The 22702-nt window shown below is 37.6% G+C and overlaps 1 protein-coding gene across 2 annotated transcripts in view; it reads left to right on the plus strand.

The window, feature by feature from the left end:
- Positions 1–22702, plus strand: part of adka (adenosine kinase a) — a 170408-nt gene that overhangs the window by 19461 nt on the left and 128245 nt on the right. For both annotated transcript variants that reach the window (XM_077237060.1, XM_077237061.1), the window contains exon 4: positions 16265–16343. In XM_077237060.1, coding sequence (XP_077093175.1) covers positions 16265–16343 — 79 coding nt within the window. The remainder of the gene's footprint in view (positions 1–16264; positions 16344–22702) is intronic.

Consider the following 22702-nt stretch of genomic DNA (forward strand, 5'->3'; position numbering starts at 1 on the left):
TTTACCCAGGACGTCCTGACATTGATTGAGTAGCATCCCATGGGATAACTTTGTGTCAGATATAAATACTAACTTGTTTCAGAGCAGGTTTTATGGCGGTTAATGACGTCCTCTGGTTTCAGCGGCTCGGGATGGCCCATGACAGCTGTTTAGGGTGGAGAATGATATGTGTGTGCTCTCTGCTAAATGATTAAATGGTTAAAAGGCTCTTGATTGGAGCCGAGCCACGTGATCCCCTGGGCCCCTGCGAGGGGGGAAAGGTCCCGAGGCAGCTGCTGCTTTTGAGCAGGACTCCTTAAGCCCTCTGAGAGCAGGGCCCCTCGCCGTCTGTGCTCCAAGGTGCTGAAAAACAGTTATTCAAGCCCAAATCCTGTGAGCCCCTGTGTGTGTGTGCGCGTTCGATTCCAATCCGTTGGAGTCCCCTTGTGTGAAATAAACACCCAGTCTGCTCAGATTCCCCAATGTGGATATCTAGAAGCAGGTGTCCCACCAAGCTTTATTAAGTCCTCTCCATCTCTCTCCATTAACATGGTGAATGTGGTCCGGTGGGGAAGAGGCCCTCACAGGAGGCCGTAGACACTCTGTCTGTCTGCGATTCAGATGTAAAGGGCCATGTAGGCATGCACGTCAACCACTGCATTCCACATAAGGGCTGGCTTAAACGCACTGTTTCACGTCTTATGTAACCCTTTTTGAATGGAGGGTTCTTATCGTCCTCTGCCCAGAGGAACCTCCCCACCTCTTTCACCTCAACATGAGACCCATCTTTATTCTACATCAATATTGCATGTTTGGTTTTTCTTTGCTGAGTTGCCCTTTGTTGCTCTTTAAAAGGATGAAAGTCCTCTGAGGATTATTGAATATTCAGGGTGTCATGTTTTATAGGAGTTTCTTGAACTATGGGTATTTTTGGACCTGTGGACCCTCTACAAAATTATATTTCAATCATTTATGGAAGGATTTCCATAAACTGGGGTTCTTGAAGCAACTAAAGGGGGTTGCGAGTTTAAGAAAAGCTAATAATTATTTGCATCATAAAAATTTAAATATGAAATATTTTAAAATAAAAGCAGTCTAAATAAAGTACAAAATACTTATTATATATTACTTATTTATATATTACTTAAGTACTAACAAATATTTATTTGCTGGCATCCGCATGTCATTGACTAATAACCAACATCAGAGAATCATGACCATGTCTTTCTAAGGTGAATTTCATAGTTAGCATTTTATGTATTTTATATACAGTAATTTGTTATAATTTGTTAGTTATAGTGTAATTGGAAACTGCTTTTCACAAATGATATTTGACTTAATTTTTTTCATGTCTCAATTCATATCAAGCATGCTTTTCAAGAATAACTTTTCATAAAACTTTATTAAGGGCAAAATTTTAGGGTGTAATCACACCACAATCTGTGAAAAAAAATTGCAATTGTGAAAATAATTTCCATACTAGATATAAAGTTAGATAATTTTACTCTGTTTAGTTAATCATGTTTTTTTAAACGTAATGATTCCTATTTTATGATAGACTTTTTTTAGATTCAAAATCTGGGCCTTGGACAATGGTAAAACATTAAACTCTCTACTTTAAAGGCTTTTGAAAAGTAGCAAAAATAATGAAGGAATGGTAAAAAGTTTTCAAGTGAGTATTAATGTGACCTTCACAAAAACAGAAATGTTAAAATCTTTTCATTTTAATACAAATAAACACCCTTGGGACATTAAAGTGCTAAGAAACACCCATATATACTGTAGAACACTAGGCTTTCTACACCTTCCAAAGCTGTTGCAGCTTTTTCAAAACTTATGACTATGCGAGGACTTTCCCTACTAGGGATGTGTAGTCCGCTTCCTACTAGGTATGTGTAAAGAACACCCTCAGAGAAATGTGTAAAAGCAGGCGGAAATTTCCAAGCGTGTTATGATTAACACTGAGAGAGGTCAAGATGGTGGTGCCAACTCCTGTGGAAAAAGTACTCTGTACAGGTTAGCGTTTAAGCTAGCATGCAGGCCAGGAACGGAGAATACTGATGGAGACATTAGTCAGGCTGCAATTGGAGGTTTATTTTTAGAGGGTGGCATTTAAAGCCAGGACACTTGGTTCTGCCTGCCTGTTAATGACTCATCTGGGGAGAGAGAAAGAGAGAGAGAGAGAGGCTGCTGCCCAGCCGCCGACAAAAGCTAGACTGCTCTGGATCGTTCAATTTAGACATTTCAGATTCGTTCTGTAATTTAAACGCAAACTCTCGCAAAGTTTCAAGCATTATCAAACAAGTTCCATGCACTTTTTATGGCAAATGTGACTGCATTAATGTGAAAGTTGACTTGTTTTTTTGTTTTTTTTGTTTCCAAAGTATACATTTCCTGTGTTAAATCAAAACCTTGAGTCAGTTCTGTGACAGACCTGTATAATTCACTTGTTTACTGAAAGGCTAACGATGACGTGAAACCATTTGACCACCTTGTTTCTATTTAAACGTGCAGCCCTGGCGAATGAATGGCTGCTTTGTGGCTTCGGTCAGTGAGATGCTTGTAAATTGTACATTTCCTCTCTGTTCCTGTGTTTATGTGGAATTTACATGACAGCTACATTAATAATGTCCCACGCTCTTGCCACCTGGTATGTGCATTTCCAAATAAATGAACCCATCTATTTCACTTCATAATTCAGATATGCTCGGCAGTCAAAAGTTTATCCAGACTTTTTTCACGACCACCCAGCAGCAGGTTAAATTTGTTCCCTGCCATTAATACTGACTGTGTGTGTGTGTGTGTGTGTGTACGCATGTGTTTTTTTTTCCTATAGCTTATATGTATAAGTGTCTGTATTCGTGTATACGTGAGGACATTTTGGCTCACTCTTGATTCAGCCTCTGCAGAATTTGTTTGACAAAGAGAAGAAAACGTTTGCCATGATTTCAAATGGGAAAGCAAGGAAGCTCTTTCTGAGGTCATGGTTGTATGTCAATAGTTCTAACAGATGCTGTGCTGTATCAGTGCTGTATAGACATGCACCTATGTGCATCCCAGTCCAGACGGTCTCTCTTTAGCACCGTTGGATGAATACAGTATATCTGACATTCACTGCATTTACTTAACCTAAAAATAACATTATGGGATAGTTTACACGGGATTTTTTGTCCAGTGAAACATAATAGGAGAAAATATGTTAAATATTGTGTTCTGAATTATTCTGAATCCGTTCAGTAGTTGTGTGTGAGGAACAGACTGATATTTAATTGATTCACTGAAAATGCTCATTCATGAGAGTTCACCAGAGAGGTAGGGTTGTCAAATCTATGAATTAATCATTCTTTTCGAGTTGGATCTTTTCATTCAATCGGTTGGTTTGGTCCACAAAATGCATCCACTGCTAGCAGATTATTTATAGCTCTCTGAACGGATTATTAGTGAATGACTTTAATTTGAGTCTTTTTCTTGCGCACTGTTTTATTGTATGATTTACCTTGAACCTTCTGTTCAAAGGTTTTGGGGTCAGTAAGATATTTGGTAATCTTATTGAAAAGTCTTGTATGCTCACCAAGGCTGCATGTATTTGATAAAACAATTGATGTCCCACAAACCGTAAAGTTTTACAACGATTAACAACACGTAATTAAATAAATGAATCAAGGTGTGAATTCATCCATTAGATATTTTTAAATAACCAACAACAGCATTTAATGCTTTGTAAGCAGTTGCAGAAAGTACGTTTGAGCCACGCAGCCATGGCACCTCGTAAAAAACTGAATGCAGAATGCGAATACCTGTTCTGAGCTTGCACTGCGCTTTTATTGCTCTGGGCAAATAAACGGTCCATGCTGCTCAAATGAGTAGCACTGTTTTGTTCCACGCCATTTGATGTTTCTCATATCCAACAGAAATGACAATTCTTATCAGTTGGGCAATGTGGTGGTAACTAACAAATCTAGTCACACTGGCAGGAAAAAATTTGCAAACTGCATAGTCTTCATTGTATAAATTACATATAGATTAATCCTTATTAAAGTTGTAAAAGTTATTTTGTCAAGAGCAGTAAGTGATTTTTTTTTTAAATTCTTTGTCCATTGTTGTTTGATTAACATTAATGACAGACAGCAGCAGGTTTATTATTAGGTTGCCATCACTTCACTTTAAGCCCGAATGCCCAGATCAAATTTACTGTTACACAAATTTCTTACTGTTACAAGAAATAACCAATTGTGTTTACGAGGATACTCTCCAAGACGAGTATTTTGACATAATTTTTGACAACATTTGTCCCGTCAAGCTCAAGACTACGTGAAAGAACTCAGTTCAGTGTTTGTGCGCTGTCTGAGTGGCTTTCTGGGTGTGTGTTTCAGACTTGTACACGCACAAAACTTCTCACACAGCATACGAGTACAGAATTGAGTTCTTTCACATCTTATTGGATCTGAATATTTAAACTGGCAAGGGGTAAAAACATGTGCAAATGATAAACTTTCGTGACGGTGCAGTACTGATGCGATCGGGCAAGTGACACATCCTTCAACTGTCCCAAGCATCTTTCCACCGGGCAGACCTTATTGTTGAGCCCGGATTTTATTTCTGTGATGGCAAAGCTGAATTTTCAGCAGCCATTACGTTTTCAGAAATCATTATAATATGCTGATTTGGTGCTCAAGAAACATTTCAATGTTATCAACAACAGTTGTGCTACTAAATATTTTTGTGAAAACCATGATTTTTTTTCTCATAATTCTTTGATGAATAGAAAGTTTAATGTGTGTTTGTGTGCGCTTTTAAGGTGCTTTTGTGTGCTTTCTTAAAGTCCCATTTATTTTAATTGCATGGAAAAGAGCGACCAGGACATTCTTCAAAATTTCCCTTTCGTGTTACTGTGGAACAAAATAATCACATTTGGAAGATCACATTTGCTCTCAGCATAATTTCTCATTTGATTAAAAATTAGATGTAACTTTCCACTAAAAGTGTCACTACAATAGCTATTGCAGAGTTCCTCACCGCATCTTAACGATTTGGCATAAACTTCAACACGCACTTCAGTTTATTATTCAGTGGGGTGATTACTCACAAAACAAACTGTTCCTAGTAAAGTGTTTCTGCTCTTTAATGATCTCCTCTGCTTCACCCTTGAGTGTTTTCCATCCAACCCTCATGGAACTTTGGACTTATGTTTACAGACAAAAAGGCTTATTTATTTGTCAGTTGTCCTCTCTAGTGTAAAATAGCTTGGGACGTATTGGCATCTATGAGGAATTGTGGATTCGGTGCATCGTATCTCGGCTCTGTTAACCAGCACTCTCCCAAACCACTACTGAACGGTTCATCATAAGGCATTCTGAAGGATCTACATGAATCATTGAGGAGCTGTGAGCTCAGACGTAGACTCTCACACACCGCTCGGCTTGTTTTATTTACAGCCCTTTCACTCTCTTATCCTTCAAAATTCTTGACTATATCTCGCTATCTGGACACGGCTCTGACAGGGTGTTTTATATCGGCCTGCTAATGAGTATTTAAGTGCTTGTTGTTATTGTTAGTTCTGTATGATAACATGTGTGGTGTCGGCTGTCATAAAGGCAGCGGTTCTGTGAGAAGCTGTCAGTTCTGTTTAGAATATGGCCTGCATTAGTAAAGTGCTGTGTTCTTCCTTCATTAGAGGTCTTCTCTGCAAACAATGTCTCTGGCAGAGCAGAGCGTCTCACTTCAGCGTTTAGAGTAAGCTGTCTCATTGTTCTTGTTTAATTGTATCCAGTTCTATTGACAAAAACAATGTTATTGGAGTGGAGGTGGGTATTCTGGATCTAATTAACTGCGATTGTTGTGCTTCAAAGCTCCATCTGAAAGAATTCGGAAGACTTGACCTGGTTTTGTTTAGCATCATTTCATTGTGCTCTCTTACCCCTCCACCCCTCTGCTTTTCTCTTTTATTTTTATTTTTGTTTATTATTAATTTATTTTTTTTGCTCCTATATTTTGCTTCAGCTTCCTAAGACTAAAAAAAATGGAGAGAAAAACTATTCTAAATAGTGGCTTTTTCTCAAAAGCTGTCTGAAAAATCAGTTGTATCACCATCCTGGATAGACATTCAGCTCTCATCTTGTTTAAATATGTCTGACCACAAGCATATGCTAGACATGTTGCCTCTGGTTTTATCAATCTGAAGTTTAAGCGCATTCTTTTCAGATCTTGTAACATTTGTGGCGGGGCATTTCAAAGAGTGCAATCTGACGTTCCTCACTGTGCCCCCTCTCTTCATAAGTGAACATTTGGTGCTCGCAAAAAAAACAAGAACAAAATGTGGTCCTCGTGCTTCACTTGAATTAAATGGTTTGCTGCCCAGCCGTGCTTATAAGATCCATCATTGGTCCTGTGGGTTATATTTACTTGGCACTTCTTAGCTGCATACCATGAATGAATTTAAAAAAAATTAACCATAGAAAAGTTTAAATTACGCATACATCATTTAACTTGTTTAACACTTTTGTCATCATTTACTATATCTGGCAAAGTAAACTATCAGATTGAAGGATGAATTTTTTTAAAATTCTGTACAGCTGCACAATATTGAAAAAAAAATGCGATATGAAAACTCGTTAAATAACGCGATATGGTATTGCTTTAAGTGTGTAAAATAAATTGAAATTCTATTTGAATATATTTAAAAACTGAAACTGTTTTGATTTTCCGTCTGTATTTCACGCAGTGCGATGCGTGAGGGCTCACGATCTTCAGAAACAATCACAGAATTATATGATCTCAAACACAAGTGAAGTCGGGTTAAGGGGTTAGAATACAAATTTCCTCCTACCTGGGTTACAGGTGTTTGCGTCATTGTAGATACTCAGTCAGTTTAATAAACTCTCGACTGTCAAGCTCTTCTAACTATGTGATGTAAATTGTGTTAATGACGCAATTTTGCACACTTCATTAATTTTTTTGCGTTAAATTATTTTTACGTGGTAAGGATTTTGATGTAATCGCATGCGTTAAAGTTGACAGCCCAAATATAAATAACTAAATAAATAAATACATTTATTTATGGTGTAATATGTTTTTTTATATATATATATATATATATATATATATATATATTAGTGCTGTCAAACGATTAAAATATTTAATCGTGATTAATCGCATTAATGTCATAGTTAACTCGCGATTAATCGCATTTAATCGCACATTTTTATCTATTCTAAATGTCTCTTGATTTCTTTTTGTCCCATTATTTTTTCTCATTTTAATGCTCTTATCAACATGGAAAAGTGGATCGGCTTGCTTTGTGCAAATGTTTTTTATTGAAAACAACATTGGCATATATTGTGTTCAATTTCACACTAAAACATTCTTACTTGGAGCAAATAATCTCTCACACAATGTAACACTGTCCATCAATAAAAGGGTGAAAGAAATACTGACGAGGTCCTGATATTGACGAGGGGGCGGAGAATTCGCATCAGCTGTGTGTGTGTGTGTGTGTGTGTGTGTGTGTGTGTGTGTGTGTGTGTGTGTTTGGCCATCATCAAGTGGTATTTCAGACTGGACGTGCTGCGATGATGATAGCTCAGTTCACAACGACAAAACACACAGATCACTTTGGTCTCGTCAATGGAACCATTTGGCAACTTTTTAAAAGTAAACGTTCCATTCAGAATCTTATTGGCATCCATTTCGGTGTCTCGCGCTCGTCATCCACTCAAAACTGGACGTTTTGAACGTTCCTATAACATTCAGAAATAACGTTTTTATAACTTAATGGGAACGTTATGAAAACGTTCTTATAACCTAAAATTGTTAGCTGGGGAAGAGGAGAGATTCGCGATTGCACTGAACACGTTTTAAGTGCAGGCACATATTGTCTGAGCGAGCCCAGAGAAAATTCTAACAAGAGCAGCGTGTATCCGAGAGCGCGCGACTCGAGCAGAGAGATTCGTGCTCGGCACATTATATTCCACGCGCGAGCAGAGAGATTCGCGCTCGCGCATCCGGCTCGCAAGCCCAAACAAGTGTGTGCGGCGTGCCTGTTATTTTGTTTCCGGTCTAGCTAGATCCGCTTGCGCTTTCAAAATGTCCATGCCGCGTCCTATTGCAAAAGCATGTGAAAAAAAACTACAAAGTTTGCTAGGCCAAAAAGACAGTTAATCGCGCGATAAAAAAATTAACGCCGTTAAAATGGGTTTGCGTTAACGCCGTTAATAACGCGTTTAACTGACAGCCCTAATATATATATGTACAGGTCCTTCTAAAAAAAATTTGCATATTGTGATGAAGTTCATTATTTTCCATAATGTAATGACAAAAATTAAACTTTCATATATTTTAGATTCATTGCACACCTACTGAAATATTTCAGGTCTTTTATTGTTTTAATACTGATGATTTTGGCATACAGCTCATGAAAACCCAAAATTCCCATCTCAAAAAATTAGCATATCATGAAAAGGGTCTCTAAACGAGCTATTAACCTAATCATCTGAATCAACTAATTATCTCTAAACACCTGCAAGAGATTCCTGAGGCTTTTAAAAACTCCCAGCCTGTTTCATTACTCAAAACCGCAATCATGGGTAAGACTGCCGACCTGACTGCTGTCCAGAAGGCCATCATTGACACCCTCAAGCAAGAGGGTAAGACACAGAAAGAAATTTCTGAACAAATAGGCTGTTCCCAGAGTGCTGTATCAAGGCACCTCAGTGGGAAGTCTGTGGGAAGGAAAAAGTGTGGCAAAAACGCTGCACAACGAGAAGAGGTGACCGGACCCTGAGGAAGATTGTGGAGAAGGACCGATTCCAGACCTAGGGGGACCTCAGAAGCAGTGGACTGAGTCTGGAGTAGAAACATCCAGAGCCACCGTGCACAGGCGTGTGCAGGAAATGGGCTACAGGTGCCGCATTCCCCAGGTCAAGCCACTTTTGAACCAGAAACAGCGGCAGAAGCGCCTGACCTGGACTGTTGCTCAGTGGTCCAAAGATACTTTTTTTCGGATGAAAGCAAATTTTACATGTCATTCGGAAATCAAGGTGCCAGAGTCTGGAGGAAGACTGGGGAGAAGGAAATGCCAAAATACCCACAGTCAGTGATGGTCTGGGGTGCCATGTCAGCTGCTGGTGTTGGTCCACTGTGTTTTATCAAGGGCAGGGTCAATGCAGCTAGCTATCAGGAGATTTTGGAGCACTTCATGCTTCCATCTGCTGAAAAGCTTTATGGAGATGAAGATTTCATTTTTCAGCACGACCTGGCACCTGCTCACAGTGCCAAAACCACTGGTAAATGGTTTACTGACCATGGTATTACTGTGCTCAATTGGCCTGCCAACTCTCCTGACCTGAACCCCATAGAGAATCTTTGGGATATTGTGAAGAGAAAGTTGATAGACGCAAGACCCAACACTCTGGATGAGCTTAAGGCCTCTATCGAAGCATCCTGGGCCTCCATAACACCTCAGCAGTGCCACAGGCTGATTGACTCCATGCCACGCCGCATTGAAGCAGTCATTTCTGCAAAAGGATTCCCGACCAAGTATTGAGTGCATAACTGAACATAATTATTTCAAGGTTGACTTTTTTTGTATTAAAAAAACACTTATTTTGTTGGACGGATGAAATATGCTAATTGTTTGAGATAGGAATTTGGGGTTTTCATGAGCTGTATGCCAAAATCATCAGTATTAAAACAATAAAAGACCTGAAATATTTCACTAGGTGTGCAATGAATCTAAAATATATGAAAGTTTAATTTTTATCATTACATTATGGAAAATAACGAACTTTATCACAATATGCTCATTTTTTGAGAAGGACCTGTGTATATATATATATATATATATATATATATATATATATATATATATATATATATATATATATATATATATATATTACATTAAAGTGCCCATATAATGCTATTTTAAAGTCTCTATAAACCCCTACTTTCCTCGAGCCTACTCTGCTCTGATTGGTCAGATGGCCCAGTCTGTTATTAATGGTCTACCGTGTCAGAAAAGAAAAGTCTATTACCATATCTGAATGTAAGTGCTGAGCTATATAGCTAACCGTATTAATAACAAGACGTTACCAGACCACTAATGTGAATGACTGATGTAATATTACACTCTGTAGACCTAAATCTTGCTCCATCCTTTATCATTACCCAAGGTAGTAAGAACGATAGACAATCTGCAATAATTTACACAATTTTAGGTAATAGTGGGCCCACAGCTGAACTATTTCAGTAAGACCGTTAACTTACCCGGTTAGCCGGAGACCTACAACTGTGTGCTGGGTATACACATTCATTGCTATAGGCTACATATTCATTGCTGAATGAAAGTGTCGGTTTCTTTAAAAAAAAGAATTCTACTGACCCCAAACATTTGAATGGTAGTGTAAATATAATAATGGGCCTAATTATAATAAACACAGAATAATAATCAACATCAATATTCAGAGAAAACAATTGGACAACATTTTATTTTATTTGAGGGGTAAGTGAACCACTGCTCAATTGTTTTTAATCAATCATAAAAGTGCTCTTGCTGTTTTTCTATGATTAAACGTTTTATAATAAAATAAATTGTATATTTGTCAAAAATCATCAGAGTTAAAAAAAATTCTATTGTTAATGTGTCTGTAAAGGGAATTTTTTTTTAATGTAAACTTGAGATACAAATTCAATACATTTTACTGTTGGCTGATTCCTGTTAAATGTACAACAAAATATTCTCTCTCTCTCTCTCTCTCTCTCTCTCTATATATATATATATATATATATACATACATATATATATATATATATATATATATATATATATATATATATATCCATATAGTGTATTCAGTAGGTTATATACTCTTTTAATATAACATTCTCTCCTAGGTGCAACAACTGTCTAACTTCAAAACCATTACCGCCCATAGATTCACACCACCTCCCACTGTACTACTTACTTGCTTTGTCACCACTCTACAGAGACTCAATTTACATTTCTGAAATAAAAGGCTTCTCACAATTGATTGTTTTCCACAATCTGACTGGAGTGCTGCTTTGATGTTGTTCGTGGAGTACCTAGACACAAGGCTGTGTGTAGAGCAGTGTTTGCCTGTGGCCATTGATGAACAGTCCCTGCCTCTCCCCACAGGCTCACTGTTTGTTTGTGTGAATTGCCTATGTAGCCACATCAGCTGCTTCCAGTCAAGCTACTATACAGTAAATAAACCCGTCGTCAATATTGAGCAACGGTGCTGTTGCTTCTTGCTGTGAGGTAGACTGCTTTTTTCCTTTGCTGTGGTAGTAAATGGCTTCCAATAGTGCCTTTTTCAATCAATAATACTCACAATGTATGTTACTTTCTGCTTTTATTATTCTTATTGTGAGTTTTCTCAATGCATGTGTGTTTAGTTTTTCCTTTGAGGGGAGAATTTGTGTGTGTGTGCTCTGTAACCCTACACTGAGGTGGTCTGGCAGATCTCCCGTCCACAGTTCTGATCTTGACCCATTTCAGACCATAACTAAGATTTGTTCTCCAGTTGAGCACTGGGCACAAAGTGCAAGAGTTTTTTTTTTCTTGCATGCCTTTGTGTGTAAAGGGTAATGTGTTTGTGTGTGCGTATGCTCGTGGTTTGACTTGCTTAGCTCAGTCCCACGAACTGTGGTCAGAATGGTTAGTATTTTTTTTTTTCTGTAGGCCGAGGAAGTGTGTATATTGTTCCCACGCTATGAAGAGTTCAGGGTCCCGTGCTCCAGACAGGGGGCGCTCGCAGCCTCTGCACTCAGCTCTGACCCAGGCAGCACCGGAATGTTGGAAAAACGCTTTATGATACCAAGATGTTTGTAAACGGACAGCATGGTTAAGTAAACTTCAGTGAACTGTGTTTGCCATGTGAAACCGAAATCTCTATTTGGTTCTATTCTGTCAAACTTTTCACCGTATTTTTTTATACCTTGAAGTCTTTGTTTATTCCAAACCTTGCTTTCTTCCATGAAACAAAAAATGTGATGTTCAGCTAAATGTTTCTCTACAATGAAAGTGGATGGTGATTTATAATGGCAAGATCCATTTTTATAGTTTAAAATAACGGTTTTCTATTTTAATGTAGTTTACAAATATAATGTATTCCTGTGATGGCAAAGCTGAATGTGTCACATGGTCCTCCATAAATCTTTGTAAAATTCTGATTTGGTGCTCAAGAAACATTTGTTATTATTATCAATGTTTCAAACAGTTGTGCTGCTTAATATTTTTGTGGAAACGATGATACTCCGTCCCCCCCCCCCAGGATTCTTTAATGAATAGAAAGTTAAAAAAAAAACAGCATGTACTTGTTTGCTAGTTTTTATGTGAATAATGACCAATGTTTTGATCTGTTCCTCACACAAAGCTATTGTGTTTAGTAGGCTTGCTGTGATAGTCTGTGTTACCGGTGTTACACTGTGTTCAGCCGTACAACGATTACATCACTTGCCCATCGTGGCACCACCCCCTGCTTGAGCAAACAGTTTGTGAATAGGCTACTACAAATGATGGCCGTGAATAAAATATAATATTCAGATATTTTTAAACCACAACCGTCTAATGTCAGAATATTTATTTTGGGGAGTGGCCACTGAGTGTGCAGTGTGAACCAGAGTGGCCAGCAGCTAGAGCAGCAAAAGTCAATGTGTGCTTCTTTTACCGATATATTTAACGATATATTTTGCATTTCTAATCCAAACAACGTCAAACTTGACACTGCACTTACTCGTGCCCGTAGCAAGACAACTGTCAAGTTTGAAATCCATCGGACTAACGGCCCGAGATATATTCGAATAACAGATATGCCTGTTCAAAATCAGTTTTTGTGTGTGTTTTTAGTAATTGTTGGTTTGGTGTGTTGTGTTTGAGTGCTTATTGTTACAATTACACAGCAAAAGTTCAGTGACATTTTTATTTGTGCATGGTAGAAAGCAAATACTGATACTGGCATAATGACATACAATAAATATGGAAAATTGAACTACATGTATAACTAACTACTGACAACTAACTACTTCTGAATAACTACAGTATTCAGAAGTAAACAGTGTAGCTGACTTAATGTTTAGCTGACAGAATGTTTATTTTTAAACCACAATTTTTAAACTACAACCCTCTCTAATGTCAGAATGTTTATTTTTAAACCACAACTTCAATGTGTGCTTCTTTTAGCGATATATTTGATGATATCTTTTGCATTTCTAATCCAAACAATGTCAGACACCTGTCAAGTTTGAAAGACACCTGTCAAGTTTGAAATCTATCGGACTAACGGTTTGAGAGATATGCGATTAACAGACACACAGACAGACAGACAGGCGTTCCTGTAATTTATAGATAGATGTGAGTATAGAAAGTATAAGTATTCTTTAAAAATAAGTTGAAAAAATGAAAATTGATGACTTTATTAAGCACATAGACTATCAATTAACAGCCTCGGTTACAGTAACAGTTACAGTAGGTCTGCTTACAGTTGGTCTGTCTTTAGAAGTTAAGTTTTTGTTAAATAAATTTTCTTATGGGGAATACGTAATACTATGAAAATAGTTTCAGTTATGACTTTTTTCATTTAGTCTAGTTAGTTCTGTATCAAATACAATGTGATTTAAACATTTTTCCTCTTGGGCGAGCGATTCGCGGACCACTTTCCCTGTGCGTAAAATCACCCATTTTCCAGCAAACCAATGAGTACGTGGGACAATAATGACGATACATAACAGAGCGTAGGCACCAAAGCTGTGGATCTGCTTACCCAAACCCCTCCGTAACTGGAAGATTTGAAGAAAGTTACAGTTGTTTGGCAAATAAATAAATGATAGTTACATATTTATTGCCAACATTTTATCATGTAAGCTTTATGGGACACCTCAAACAAGGGGATTTATAATCATTTATAGTGTTAATAGTAATCAGTGAGTCCACGAATGGCTTGGGTATGCAGAGCATTTGCAGCTTATATGGACCGCATATAAGGTGTTCCTTGTATAGTGGTGTACAAGGACACCACTATACAAGTGGTGTATAGTACACAAGTTTCAAATTTTTTTTATGCATAAAATACATTTGATATTTGGAGCTTAGCATTATAAATCACCATCCATTTGGATTTTATAGAAAAAATTACGTGATTATAGTGTTCATAGAGTTTTAAAAAACGGAATGGCATGAAAGCGATTTAAATTTTGTTAGGTGAGCAGTCCCTTTAAGAGGCATCTCTCACAGGCTTTCACAAGGAAGATGCACGTGATTATGCTCTCAAGGAGGTGTCACTCCACTGTTTACAAAAGCTTCAAAAGGCTCAAGACGAGCTGGAGTGAGAAACTGGTGCATTTGTTGTCGGGCAGCATCTTGAAGAGCCTCAACATGCCAGCCATCTCCAGCCTGAGCCTTTTGTTGCCAAGCGTGCAGAGCTCCTGTTGCTAAAGGAAGTACTTAAATGTGTAGTTATGTGAGATCCCTCCTCGCTGAAGCCAGACCCCTGCTGCTTCTTCCTGCTCCTTGGCTGGATATGAAGTGTTGCTTGATGGGCTTTTCCCCTCTGACAGTGTCACAAGAGGAGTGACAGATCCGTGGGAGAGCTGACCCACCTCCCAGAGGAAGTGCTGGGAGCCAGGGGTGGCCCATTCAGTGCCCAAAGGCCACTCTCTTCTAATGGAACATGATAAGCTTTTCATGAGGCACTGTGCAGTGCTGCTTTTGTGCGCCCATGTCTCTGTGGCCTCGGTACATCAGTGCCGTCATCGCCTTGCTCTAAGTTCATGGGAACATAAATTGTGTTATTGAGAACCACACCTAGTTAAGGTTACATTCCATGGCTTTCTTTGGCCGTTATGTGTACAAATAACAACTAGACCTTGTTAATGACAGTGAATCCAGTCAGTTAAAATAACTTTGGATTTATTTTTGTTATACTGATAACTGAATATAAATGGCCAACAGTAAGTAGTATTAAGTTAACGTTGTCATGAAATCTGTTTTGCATATGTATGGTGTTGATGAATTGAACCAAGTCCCTCCCCAGATTTTTGTTTTTGATAATCTGTTACACTCAGATCTTTTCTAACGTATTGTGATGCTGTGATCAGTCACAAATTCTGTATCAACGCAACTTTTAAGAAAGAAAGTTACTGAAGTCAATAGCTAAGGATGTGTTCACACTTGCCATGTTTGGTTCGATTAAAACGAACCCTGGTGCGATTGCTCTGTTAGTTCGGTTCATTTGAATAAGTGTGAACGCTGCCATCCGAAACCCTGGTGCGCACCAAACAAGCGGGTCGAGACCGCTGTAAAGGTGGGTCTCGATCCGCTTCCAAATGAACTGGTGTGGTTTGAATGATATATGAACGCAACATGGACCAAAGACGTGTAAACGAACCAAAAACAAGAAGATGAAACCCTAAAAAGGGCGATGCATGTGAGTGTGTTGTATGTATGTATGTATGTGAGGTTTATATATTGGCAGATATCAGTCTCAAACATCAGTGTTGTATGGAGAGGAGCTTGGTGTGTGTGGTTTTCATGCTCGTGTTTGTACTGCAGAGGCCACGGGAGGTCATGTCCTTCAGTGATTCAGACTATTTGCATGCTGTTAAAATCTGTTGCATACACAGGTTTGGGGAGGATGCTTTTCTCTGTAATAATGTCCAGACAGGGGGTAGGTTGTTTGTTGCCTTTGTGTCTTTTGTGTGCGCGCGCATGTCTCTACACGCTGAGAGATGCGTGCAGAAGTACAGTACATGCACACTTTCTCAGAAGGCTTACTGCCCTGTGGCACAAGGCTTCAAGTCCCCCATTTCCTGTTTACAGTGTCTGAGGTTTCCTGTTCTCGATGCATCTCCACTGGGTGATCTTGTGATTGTACTCCGGACAAGGGCTGTGTTAAAAATAAAACGTGCTCGTTTTAGTCTTTCATCTAAAATCTGATCATTTATGTCTATTTTGTTTAAAATGTAATGTATTCCTATGATGTTGAAGACAGTTGTGCTGCTGCTGTTTCAGTGGAAACATGATATTTTTATTCATAATTCTTTGATGAATGAAAGTTTATTTGAAATAGAAATCTTTTGTCACACTATAAATGGTTTTACTGACCTCAAAATTGTAGTGTAGTAGTGTTTCTTGAATGAAGTCTATTTTTTTTTAAACAGTGAACATCCCAAAATATAATGTGTACTATATATGTATATTCTATGTGTACGTGCATAAAGAATTTTTTGTCTTATGCAAGTTTTCCCCCCCCCCCTCTCTTTTGTACTTTAGGTTTGAAGAGATAGTCAAGAAATTCAAGGTTGAATATCACGCTGGAGGTGCCTCTCAGAACTCAGTAAAAGTCGCACAGGTTGGTGCTTAAAGCTACTGCCAATATTTAATGCATGCAACGACAAGGTCAGGAATACCCAAGAAATGCATGAACAGATAAAATGTATAGCTTGAATGCAATGTTGCTGCTTTGGATAAAAAAAAGAACATCTTCCAAATACATAAATGTAATACATCATGCACTGCTCCCACAGGTGGACAGAAACAAATGGGTGTACCTAAAATTAAATATTTTTTGGCTGTAAATAATGCATAAGATCACAACAAACACAAACATCATTTTAGCTATCTGCAATCTACTTCCTCTGTAGATTTGGATGTTTACATTTCTGATAAATGTTTTCAAAATTTTTTGGAGTGTTATTTTTAAATTCAGTGTTTGCTTGTTTGTTTGTTTGTTTGTTTGTTTATTTATTATTTATTAAATACAATTTGTGTTAATTGATTTTATTTTTTTTATTTTGAATTTATTTAATCAAAAAACACTTTCTTAGCTACATGCAAGTAAACAGAGGGCTATAATAGAAAATTATGAAACCTAGGGGTGTAACAATGCATTGTTATATTGAGATATTGCGGTATAAAAATGTGACTCATGGTTGAAACAGTATGATTTGTGATATAGAGTTCAGCTCAGCTTACTGTTTTTATAAAGTATAATTCACTCAAAAATGTAAACTGATACTCACCCTCTTTCAAACCTAGATTTTCGTTCAACTTCCAAAAAATTTCTGTCCCTCCATTTAAAGTAGGGCTGCTCGATTATGGAAAAAATCATAATCACAATTATTTTGGTCAGTATTGAAATCACGATTATGTAACACGATTATTTCACATGACTTTGGGAACGTGTTGCATTTATTAAAAGACACCATTCAACAATTCTTAAAAAAATGAAATTTGAACATTTTGAACAACTTTTTTCAACTTTTTTAACTATTAAACAGACCTGCAAACTCACAAGTGGTGAAAAAGGTGACATGTTTACAAAGTCATTTGTTGTAGGGGGTCACCAGGGCATTATTTACCCTTATAAAGGACAATTTATTAAACCTTACTAAATATGTTTTATGTCAAATTCGTACATTCGATCAAATTCAGTTTTAATAAAAAGGTCTGTTATCAATAAAATTAATTTACACTGCAAAATTACAACTGTAAATATTTTATGAGATTAATGTTTAAACAAATAATAAAATAAAAAATAAAATCAATGATAGCTTTAAACAATAAATCAATAGGTGGCGGCAAGTGGCCGTCTTAATAAATGAATCATTGAGTCATTCATTAAAACGATTCATTCAAATAATGAATCATTCAGTAACAAAACAGCGCTTAGTGTTGCTTTTCTTTTGTAACTATTTTCGACGGTGAAATAGACCAAAACCAGTCAATATTGCGTCTAAAATGTAAGTTACTACATATAAACTAGGCTACTTGTTTATTAAACTATAAATTCAATGTAACATTTGCAATCGTCATATTATAGAACTAGTCGTGCTATGTTAATTAACTATATCATATATTATATAAATAAATAAAAACTCAACATTTCTACCTCAGTATGTTTCTTCTGTGAGTTTTTGTGTGAGCTGTTAGGCTAATTTGTTTTGATTTGTCCACTTATGTCTCTCATAAATAGACAGGCAGCGCAGCTTCCAGAAACTATCCATTACTGATCTCTGTTTACACTGACTGTATAAGATCAAAACCATCTCGCGTTTCGATCGGTCGGGCAAGTAAAACTCTTTCACTTGTAACTTAAAAATCCCCTATGCACAGCGGACAAGCTGACACGTGTTAATGTCGCTCCCTGTGTTCATTCTCGATGTGTTTCGTGCTGTAAAGCGGAACAGATGATCAGGTCACGTGCTCTCGCGCTGCTGTTCGCTTGAACTGAGGCGCTACAGTCGACCAGAAAGAGATCGCGACAGCTCGAGAGACGTCTATGGTCTCAATCCAGTCTATATTAAATTAGCCGATTGTTATTGTGAAGTTTATTGTGATTGCAGTTTATGACTGTATAGGCTGAGAGAGTTTATGGCTTCGGGAGGGGCGGATGTGCGCGTGCGCGAGTCATTCAGAACACAAGACAAAATAAGATTGTTCTTGCAAAACAGAACATGGCAAAATAATCGTTTTACTCGATTGTACTATTTTGGAGATCGTTGGGAGCCAAAATCGAAATTGAAATCGAAATTCGATTAATTGCACAGCCCTAATTTAAAGTCCATTCCTCCAAAACTTAAAAGATCCAAAAAATGTCATGAAGTCATTGTAAAAAGAACAATCGAATGGTCTAATCCAAATCCAAGTCTTCTGCTTTATCATATAAAGTCATTGTGTCTCTTCCGATTTACAATGACACGCATACTGTAGTTGCCTTAACATATTCGTTCAAACGCTTGCATGACGTCTGAAAACAACATGAGAGTGAGTAAATGCTGAATTTACATTTTTGGATGAACTAACAGTTAATCAAAAAAGCCTGCATTTAAAGTGCGAGTACTGCATGAGACAAAAAATTTAACTTTACGGAGTTTCAGTGACATTTACTACATAACTACTATATAAAATGTTGAATATAATGTATAGTAATGCAATAAGGTAATATTTGTAGGTCCTGATAATTATAAAATAATAATATTATTATTTGAATAGTAATAAAGTAGTAATAACAAATTGTGGCTTAAAATATTGCGATCGTATCGTGAGTTCTGTTACACGATTTGTATCAAATCATGACCTGAGTTCATCATTACACCCATAGAAACATGTTTAATATGGGTAAATTGTCACTTTTGGTGGAGTTTTACATTGAGCTCTGGTTAATTTCTGGCCGGTATGCCCATGCACAAGTAAGGTACCATCTCATTTTTGTGAGAATAATGCCAGGGGTAAGATTTGTGCACAATAATTATTTCACAGCTTAACTTTTAAAAACTTGCTGCATGCAGTGTATTTATCTTTTCTTTTTTTTAGATTCCATTTTCACCCTAGTTTTGCAAGTTTATATTTGTTACATCAGGCACAGCTAGATTTAATGTTGGATACATCTCCCTGATTTATAGCCCAACAGAGAAACAGATATCTTAAGATCTTTTCAGCCCTTCACTTTTGCTGGCCTAGTTTGCAGCCATTCTTGGGTTAGAGTGTTTCCAGAAAGTCTAAATATTGTTTTTCCCTTTTTCAAGCTCGTTCCTAGTATTCCCAAGAAATGATGCTTCAAGTCTGAGTGGGATATTTTATTTGTGTGATATTGTTTAAGGGTAACAACAGAAATAATCTGAAGTCCCTGATGGTCCAGTTGGGTGCTGTCACAGCAGAGAATGAGATCTGCTCAAATTGTCTTGTTGCCCTCAGGGCCCAACTAGACTGAGTTTGATTCCTCCAGCACATGTCCAGTACCGCTGTATACTTTTGCAGGTGTCTGCAGACATCAACACTTTTAAGACCTCAGATACAGGAGTTATTTAGATATATATCATCTAAATGGACATATGGAATTTTCTGATGATCTCCAGATGATGCACAGCATCCAAATCCACAGATGCATTAGGCTGCAGAGCCTTTCACACGCAGTGCATCTATTACCCTGAAATACAGACCTCGGTGTGTGATGAGGTAAGACCGTGGATAATCATTTGGGAATCTGCCAGTGAAAGCAAATGTGATTTCATTACTTTAGTGTCTGACTCCTTGTGTTGTCGGGCACATTTGTTATGACCCGAATGCAGCCCGAAAGGACGTACAGAAATGATTCTTTCTTTTTCTGCTGTGTTCCAACATTTATTTTGCTTAACAGGATTTGCTGTAAACGTCCTTGTGAGGATGTCTGCACTATCTTCCAGCTCTTCACCTGCAGTTGCAGATAACAGAGTCAGGGCGGTTAAAGTTGTGCCCATTTTAAGCAACGGTAGTTACGAAGGCTCCCAGTGATATGTGGGTTGTTAAGCAGCAGTTTGATCAGACAGCTCTTCAAAGCTGGCTCGCTTAAGAAGGGAAGCTTGATGCGGAACCAGGCCTCTGAGATTAACACATGGCAGCACCTGGAATGCCAGGAGCAATGCAACCTGTGTCTATGTCGCTGAAAACGAGAGCTTTCAAATGCACTGACATGGGCTGCCTTGTGTGCGTACATCAAAGCACCCATGTGCAGATGAGGTGCTCCAATCGGAGGCTGTTCTCAGCCTCCGGCACTGCTTGGCAGACGTGGGAGTGAGCATGTTCCGCTCCCAATACCTGACCAAGATAGGTAGTCCATTTACACAGGAACAACCAGTCATTGGAGAGGCAGAGCTATCTTGCTCCTTCTGCATCACCTTTTCTCTCTTCTCCCCTGCTTTTCACCATGAAATCCAACCGATCTCCATTTCTTTGCCTACTTATCTTTTCTCCTTTATCATCCTTTCAGTTGTACAATACAGAAAAACATACACAGCAAAAACACATTCCCCAAAGCATCTTTCTTAAATGCTCAGTCACTCATAGTTCACCTATAAATGAAAAGTCTGTCATCATCATTTACTTGCCTTCATGTATGACTTCTGTGAAAACAAAAGTTGGAACACTGGCACTGTCAAGCTTCAAAATGACAAAAAGATTTGTGCAGTATATTCATTGAAAATCAAAACAGGCCTAGATCTCCTTCACAACAGTTGATGAGACAAGTAGAGACGTCCTTTTTTTTTGACAATGACAAATAATTTAGATCTTTTCAGTAAATTGGTTGATTCAGTTCTCAAAACCCAAACCAGAATGATCCAGTTTAAAGAGATAGTTCACCCCAAAATTTAAATTTTGCCATTACTTACCTTCAAGTTCTTCCAAACCTGTATGAATAAAGAATATATAAATAATATATTTTAAAGAATGCTGGTAACCAGACAGTTGATGGGACCCATTGACTTCCATAGTAGGAAAATAAATACTATGGATGTCAATGGGTGCCGTCTACTGTCTGGTCACCAACATTCCTTAAAATATTTTCTTTTGTGTTCAACAGAAGAATGAAACTCATACAGGTTTGGAACAACGTGAGGGTGAGTAAATGATGACACAATTTTCATTTTTGGGTAAACTATCCCTTTAAGTCATTGATCACAATGGTTAATACTGATGATGAATCAGCTAGTTATTTAGTGATTTATAACAACTACTTTGAAATTATATTTTTATGATGCTTTTACATAGAGCTGCACGATTATGACAAAAAATCATAATTGCCGATTATTCCCTTGAAATTGTAATTGCAATTATTAATTACGATTATAACAATTTACATTGAATATATATAGGCATATTATAATACATGTTTACACAAAAATTGTTAACACACACAAGTACTGTCCCCCTTTACTTAAAATACACATAAATTGTAAGAATGACTCATAGTAAAGACTAGAAAAACATTAGGACTATGCTAAAGCAATTAAATAGCAGTCCCAAACTAGTTTTTGTTAATACAATGTTGATATGAGCCACCACAGTCATTTAATAATATAAAAAATAACACAAAGTGAAAATAAAGTGGCATTTTTGAAAGGACAGTTACCATGGTGAATATACAATACCAACAAGAACTGTTAATGAAACAGCTCCTGGTGAATAGAATGAAAATCATACCTGCATACAAATCCTTCTCAGCTAACACGTGATTTATTGGTATTTAACTTTTATTTCGTGACTTACTAATTTACATTGTAACGACGTTGCATGCACGTAGTTTCTTTTGCACTTTATACAGTGAAGCGATACACAACGCGCGCCGCCGCATTTGCGCTTGCAGTTGAAGAGTGCGCGCTACGAGCACAGTATAACGGCTGACAGGACAGTAAAGTCCGTTTTTCTGAGGTGAAAGACTTTTTATTTCAGCGTACACTTACGTCACTGGCTGGTATGTCATATTGTGCTGGGTTTTCTGAAGTAGTCGTGATTCGCCTCTCATAACATAATTATGCTCTAAACACACACACGCAGAGTGGACTTTCTTTTGTAATCGCGGCTTTGAACGATTACGTAATCGTGGCATCCGTAATCGTAATCGCAATTAGAAATTCGATTAATTGTGCCGCCCTACTTTTACATCCTATTTGAAAACTTATTGCAACTGCATGGAAAAGAGCAACAAGCACATTCTTCACAATTTCTCTTTTTGTTTTGGACAGAAGAAATCCATATGGGTTTGGAACACTATAAGGGGGAATAAATTATGACAGAATATTTATTTTGTGTGAACTATCCCTTTAAGGCATTTCATTCTGTTACCACATACATTCCTCATCCTTCTATAAAGCCTAGGACGTCAATATAAGTCTATTAATGGTTCAGCTCTAAGCCTCCCCGGATGGTTCTTTTGATGTGTCTGAATTGGTAAAT

The sequence above is a fragment of the Siphateles boraxobius genome, unplaced genomic scaffold (genome assembly GCF_051911475.1).
Source record: "Siphateles boraxobius isolate OS27281-9 unplaced genomic scaffold, OSU_SipBor_1 20, whole genome shotgun sequence".
In the NCBI taxonomy this organism is placed as follows: domain Eukaryota; kingdom Metazoa; phylum Chordata; class Actinopteri; order Cypriniformes; family Leuciscidae; genus Siphateles; species Siphateles boraxobius.